Here is a 6,680-nt window from a genome sequence, read left to right on the forward strand (position 1 = left end):
ACGGTCAAAAAATTTATTCAATAAACATATTACAAAAATATTAAAAACTAAAAATATTTTGCTTTTCAATAAAGACACAGGTTAGGGAAATTTTTTTTTTTATTATCGTTGTTATTATGATTTTTTTTTATTTGTTTTATGAAAATGATTGAGTAGCTATTATGGCTCTTCTCCTCTCAAATAGTGTGTGTGTGTAATTATGAAATGGTTTTGTATGTCGTAACTCGTTTCTTCGTACCATCGCCACCACCAACAAAAAACTTACCCTTAACAATCAATCCCATTCTCTCTGTCCCTTTCTTCTTAATTCTCTCTCTTTTCCCCTTCTCTGCTTTCTCCTTCTTCTTCTTTCTACTTCTAGGGTTTCGCTCTTCATTCTTCATCCTCGGCCTTCTCTACACCCTCTTTCAATATTCGTCAAAGGTGACATTTTTCGATCTTCTTTCTCTTTCTTTCCTCATTTTCCAACACCCCGTTTACTCAATTTTCTTCCTTTTCCCCTTCCCTTTCGTTATCTTTTCCTTCTTCCTTTTACTTTTACTTTTAATTCATTTTTGCAAATTATACCTTTTTTCTGTTATTTTTGACGGATTTTGACACCCATTTGCTTGAATTCCACGCCCCATTACTCAATTTCTTTGATTTTATCAGGTTTTGCTTCCTTGTAAGTTATTCAATCATTTCTTCGTTTTTGGTGATAGTATGAAATGATTCTCCTGATTAGTGCGAATTTCTCAGCCAGTTGTTGTTCCCCATTTCTGTGTTATATGTCTCAGGATTAAGGAGAGTAAAAGTTTCCCTTTTTCTTGGTTGAGGTTGTGAATTTCATGTTAATTTTTGTGGCAAGCTTTCATGAGCAGAAACAAATTAGACCCAGAAGAAATAGTCCGGGAAATAAGTTTTGTCATTGTCGTTATTTTTCTCCCTTGAATAATATAATTATTTGGATGTTTTTCTGATTCATTCTGAAGTTAACAATGCTGACTGTTGAGAATTGTCCTTTGTGTGCCATTTCAGTTTTTCAGGTTTGAAAATTGAAAGGATAGCTTGTTGACTTCTTGTTGGTTCACTCGCTTGTGCACCTCCTATCTTGTCCATGATGGAGTACTCTGTGGATTTTCTCAGTTACCTTGATTTGGACACTTCCCTCAAGATACTGATGTGTCTCGATGATCCCACTGACCTTGTTCGCGTGAGCTGTGTCTCACGGTCTTGGAGACACTATGGTGAGTTATACATGTTCAAAGTGTGCTTTTTGTTCTTCAATTGATGCCTCAATTTCATGAGAAGTGGAAAGTTAGTTGCTTGAGAGATATATATAATACATCTATGAAATTCACATTATTTTTTTTGGCATTTGATTGTTTGTCATCCCAAATTATGATATCTGCTCTGTTATATTTGTTCTAGAAGTGTCCAACCTAATATTGATTCCTAACCTTTGCACTTTTGAAGCTACATTGACCTATTCTGATAGAAATATTTTTGGAAACTTGTATCTTCTCCATTTCCTTTTCTTGTAATTTAGTTTTCCACATTTTGGAAAGACATTCCACAAGTATATATACAAACACTAAATGGTATTTTGGAGAATGATGGAGTTTAGTTTCCTGCTGCTAAATCAATCTCATCCTTGTGTATCTATTTTCTTCCCCCTTATTGTAAAGATTACATCATTTTTGGATTATGTTTATAATTTACATCATTACTTCATTTTTAGGTCATGGATAGTAATTTTGAAAGAGAGGCCAAACTACAGCTATACAAACACTTATTTGTTTATATATTATTGCCTTTGATCTAGTATTGCTTAATTTTTGAAATGGTGCAGGAATTTTGTGTAAGCACTTAACATGGTTTCCTTTCAACTTGAAAAGAGGTTAACTTAGAAGATTAATTATGACAAGAATAAAGTAGATATATACTAGTGATATGCTCTTTGTTGGGCACAAGTTCTTACTGGAATCTTTGTCAACATAGAGTGAAGTGCTGGGATCCCCTTTCTTATGAACCCCTTAGAGATATACTCACTTTCCTTTTAGGCTCCTTTAAGTTATTTGGGTTAACGATAACGATATTATAAATATCTTGAAGGACTGAAGTAAAATTTACACCTCCAGCTGTAACTGCTTGGACTAAAATTTGCTTGCACTTGCTGCATACTTTGTTTAATTTAGGAGGATATTTATTCATTGTTTTAGCTATCAGTCCTTTGTTATGTTAATGTTATATGAAAGGTATTTAATTGAATTTCTTGATTCATCATTAAAGAGCATTATTGTCACATTTGAGATTCTCATTGTCAATGGATAAAATTCATTTAAATATTCAATGCACTGGTTAATTAACCACTTATATTATTATTTGCAGTTATTGAAAATGGTCTCTGTAAGCAGCTATGCATGAGAATGTTTCCTCAATTATCTAGATTTGAGCGTGTTGTTGAACTGAATCAACATGGAGCGAAGGATCATGCAGAGGTTGGATCTAGCAGCTCTATGGAATGGCTAGCTCTAGAGAGAGAACATAGAGTCTATGCCTACTTAGCTAGAGCTTCAACAGAATACGTTGGCACGAACTGCATTGCTAGGACAATTGGTGCATCTAGCACTGATAATTTCCCTCAAGAGAGCATTGATAACACTTTAGAGCCGCGAGACAACATCTCTGGGAGATATTCATATTGGTCAAGTAGTGGACAAAGTAATCCTGGGGTGCCTGAGACACTGACATATGAGTTGCTCTCTCAAATTTGTGTCATTTCCGAAATTAATATACAGCCTTTCCAAGGTTGGCGCTCCTTGAAGTTTTCAAAACTATGTGTTTGGTCCATTTACTTAATTTCAATGTGCCCCTTTACTCACAAGATTATTTATGATTTCGCAGCTCACTTTCAGATAGGTTCACCTATATATTCGGCAAAATCTGTTCGATTTAAAATGGGTCATTGTAAATCATCGTTGGATGCTTCAACTGATGATAACTTCGTATGGACCTACACATCACCTGTGTTTCCAATGAGTCAGGTATGTAACTTCAGTTCTTGAATCTTAGCTAGTTTCCATATAAAGTAAATTGGACAATGAGATTATGTGTGTAAGACTCTAAGACTAAGAATCATTTGATTCGGGATTTGCCCTGAGGATAACTGTTAATGTCATTGAGCAATGAGCATAAGTTTCTCAAGGCTGAGTGAGTTCCAGCTAGAGCTGCTATGTGATTTCCCCCTACCAAAACAATCATAACTTTGTACTTGTAGCCCTTTTCGTAGGTTGTGGACCTTGTGTGACACCTCATTCGTCTTTCTGCAAATGAGCTTGCTAAGTGCTGTCAGCGTTCAACTTTAGTTCTGATGGACTTCTAAATCATATTAGTCTTGTGTAACGTGTCATATAAATAATCTTCTATGAACTGTTAGATGCACAGTTACGGAAGTGTACTTTAGAAAGAATTGAGTGGGAGAAAAGTGGGTTAGCCACAGGAAGAGCTAGCCTAGTTGCTTTTCACCCCCTCTTTTTCCCTAGTTACTATTCCTTTCCCAGTTTTCTTAAGATTTTAATACTAACTTTCTATAATTGAATTCTAATAGAAGTTTTAGCACATGCCCTTATTCATAACAGTTTCTCTTTCTTGTGAACAGGAAAACCGGTTACAGAAGTTCAAGCTTCCGGAACCTGTGCTTTGTATTGGTGGTATCTTGCAGATTGAGCTTTTGGGAAGGGTACAGAGGCAAGAAATGGATGGTCTACTATATATTTGGTGCGATCCTTAAACTATTACATTTTCTCTTTTATCTCTTCGATATCTACTGTTGCACATTTGACTTCCTAGTGGAACATTTTTTACTCCGAAGTTGGAATTATCATAATCATAGCATATGCATACTTAATGCTATTCTTGTTATATACTCTCTCTGTTTTGAAAGAAGTGTCGCGCGTTTTGGGTTCATTGAAAAGTTAACGAGTCCAGATAAGCTAGATACTTTAACTTTTCAATGAACCTAATAAGTGAAAGCGACACTTATTTTAAAACGAGGGAGTAGCAACTAGCATAACCGTTAAATAGTTTTTATGGTTGTGTAAACTTCCTAACTTGAAGTAAACAATGTGATTGCAGTGTTTCTTATGTTCAAGTTGTGGGGTGCTCGTTATCTCCAGCATTCAATGTTGAAATACTGGATCCCTCTGGAAGGTTCTTGTTGAAAAGCGACCACCTGGCTAGGGGTCAAACCCTGATGGCGTTTGAGAATGAGCCAGCGGGAATGTACGACAACTTCATGGTGAGGGGACTGCGAGATTTCCCACAGATTGTGACTATACTGCGCGGACATATGGGAGGGGTGGTTGTGGAAGATGATTGGGATGGAGATGAATATGAAGTTGATGACATTGAAGAAGAATATGCACTTTGATCCTCCTTGGAACAAATACTCCTATTCTTTCTTCTTCTTCTTCTTCTTTTGTGTCTAACAATCCCCTGCCATAACAAATAAGGAGATGTGCAAAGAATCATATTATAGGTGAAGATTGAAGAATGATTATGGTGGCATGGAAAACCCCTTTTTATTTTCCACTGTTTCCCTTTTGTGTAATATTTTATGCTCTGACTTGAGAAGCTACAGGTTTATGTCTTTGCTTAAACTAATTTTATTACAGAATTTTCTTTGTAGATATAGTGGTGGGAGTGGTACAAGTTTATAGTACTTCTCTCTGGTTTAAAAATCTTTCCAAATCTTATGAAAGTCAATGTTACATTAGTTGATCAAATCCAAAGACGAGTTTGATGGAACAAAATCTGTATTGCCTTTTAAAAGTGAAAAAACACTTCTTCTGAAGAGATTGATAAAAAGAAAAAAGTGATGATCTTATCATTATTAACTTTACAACTTCCATTTTAAATTTACGGTTTTGCTACATATTTAAGTATATTTGTTAATAACTAAGTTGGTTCAAATCCAATATAAAAAACTCACAAGTATGTGAGTCACACTTTTTCTTTGTGGTTTTTTTTATTGTTGTTCTTTTATTTTTGGTAGTGTTGTTGCTTTTTTATCTTTTCTTCCCCTTCTTTCTAGTAATTTTGTTGCATTATGTATTTCTTCTTCGTCTTTGTTTATTTATTTATTTATTTTTATCTTGTTTTTATTCTTGTTGAGAGGATAAAATAAGAAGAATTATAAGAAAGTGAAACCTAAAGTAGAAGATGAACAAGAAAAGATGATAACGATGATGATAATGAAAAAGAGGAGGAGGAATTTTGAGTTATGCAGAATTTATCAGAAAGTTGCATTGAAACTTTTTAACTGTTACACAAGAAGTTTCTTAATTTTGACACTGAAATTTTTTAACCGTGGCACAGGTTCTTGTTAAGAGGGTGAAACAAGAATTATAAGAATTTGAAACAAGAAGATAATGATGATGATGAAAAATGAGGAGAAGAGGAAGGAGAGTTTTGAATTGTGTAAAATTTATTAGAAATTTTTTTAACTGTGACATAGGTTCTTATTAGGAGGGTGAAACATGAATTATAAGAATGCGAAAGAAGAAGAAATGCCGAATTTATCAGAAAAATAGCATTGAAATTTTTAATTCTTATATAAAAAATTTCTTAATTTTGACACATAAATTTCTTAACCATGACATAAAAATTTTGTAACCATGTTATTTCTAACTAAATGATGTACTTTTCTTATCATTGACCTAATTGGGTAATATTGAGTTCATATATACGAAGTTTAGCTATTTCTGTGTCATTTATAACAAATTGATATATTTTTTTGTTTTAAAATATGTTTGAATGTATTTTGTTGGTTGAGTGAGTTAAGGTTTTGGATTTGTGATTCTTTAAAGATTTTTTGTGTCATTTTCTATATTATTTCTAACTAAATGATGTGTTTTGTTATCACTGAATTGATTGTATGGTATTAAACTAATATACAAGAGATTTAGTCATTTTTTGTGCCATTTGTAATAATTAGATGTTTTCTTTTGAATCTAAAATACATTTAAATATATTTGATGTGTCATTCACCAAAAATTCTGGTGTCATTCATAAAAAATTTTCGTATCATTTACAATTAAATGATGTATTTTTGTTATCATTATATTAATTATGTGATATTTAATTAAGAAGAAGAAGATGCTAATGATGATGATGAGACTTTTTTATACAAATAAATATATAAAAATGATTATTTTTCTAAATACGCACGAAGAAAAATGGTCACCAAAATGCGTAGAACTATTGTGGTTTACGAAATGGAAATGCACACGAATTCTCTCGTGCTGCCGCGATATAGGTAATAGACGGCTGACACTTTTGTGCACGTAAAATGGAGCTGTTGGTCATTTTTCACCTGGCGAATAGTAATATTAACAGTGGTGAATAATAATAATAATAATAATAATAATAATAATAATAATAATAATAATAATAAGGTGAATAATAATAATAATATAAAAAAAGCACTAGTATAAGTAAAAAGAAGAAAAAAAAGTGCATATGAAAAAAAAAATATGCACACATTAAGTGATGAAATATATTATAACAATTTGGTTGGATTTGATTAAATATTTTAGTTACTGTAGAGCTTTTTTTTAAAATTTATGCTATTATACTCGTACTTAATATTATTAAATGATTAAAGATTAAATATTACATTGAATTAATTGCTATTGTTT

General features: G+C 32.6%; 1 protein-coding gene across 2 annotated transcripts; it reads left to right on the forward strand.

The window, feature by feature from the left end:
* On the forward strand, nt 180-4,756 carry LOC107634946 (F-box protein At4g00755). 2 transcript variants are annotated; one of them, XM_016338272.2, is made up of 6 exons: nt 180-423; nt 1,018-1,226; nt 2,371-2,790; nt 2,887-3,026; nt 3,641-3,759; nt 4,117-4,756. In XM_016338272.2, the coding sequence occupies exons 2-6, from the start codon at nt 1,097-1,099 to the stop codon at nt 4,409-4,411; spliced, it is 1,104 nt and encodes a 367-aa protein (XP_016193758.1). In that variant the 5' UTR covers nt 180-423; nt 1,018-1,096; the 3' UTR covers nt 4,412-4,756. The 2 variants fall into 2 exon arrangements, with proteins under 2 accessions (XP_016193758.1, XP_016193759.1); XM_016338273.2 differs by lacking the exon at nt 180-423 and adding an exon at nt 506-664.

Source organism: Arachis ipaensis, chromosome B04 (genome assembly GCF_000816755.2).
Source record: "Arachis ipaensis cultivar K30076 chromosome B04, Araip1.1, whole genome shotgun sequence".
NCBI classification, from domain to species: domain Eukaryota; kingdom Viridiplantae; phylum Streptophyta; class Magnoliopsida; order Fabales; family Fabaceae; genus Arachis; species Arachis ipaensis.

Excerpts from the sequence above, each read along its gene's own strand:
- LOC107634946 (XM_016338272.2), top strand. The coding sequence starts at position 1,097 with ATGATGGAGTACTCTGTGGATTTTCTCAGTTACCTTGATTTGGACACT. Across the intron at positions 1,227-2,370 it reads ACGGTCTTGGAGACACTATG|TTATTGAAAATGGTCTCTGT; the intron begins GTGAGTTATACA and ends TATTATTTGCAG. Across the intron at positions 2,791-2,886 it reads TAATATACAGCCTTTCCAAG|CTCACTTTCAGATAGGTTCA; the intron begins GTTGGCGCTCCT and ends ATGATTTCGCAG.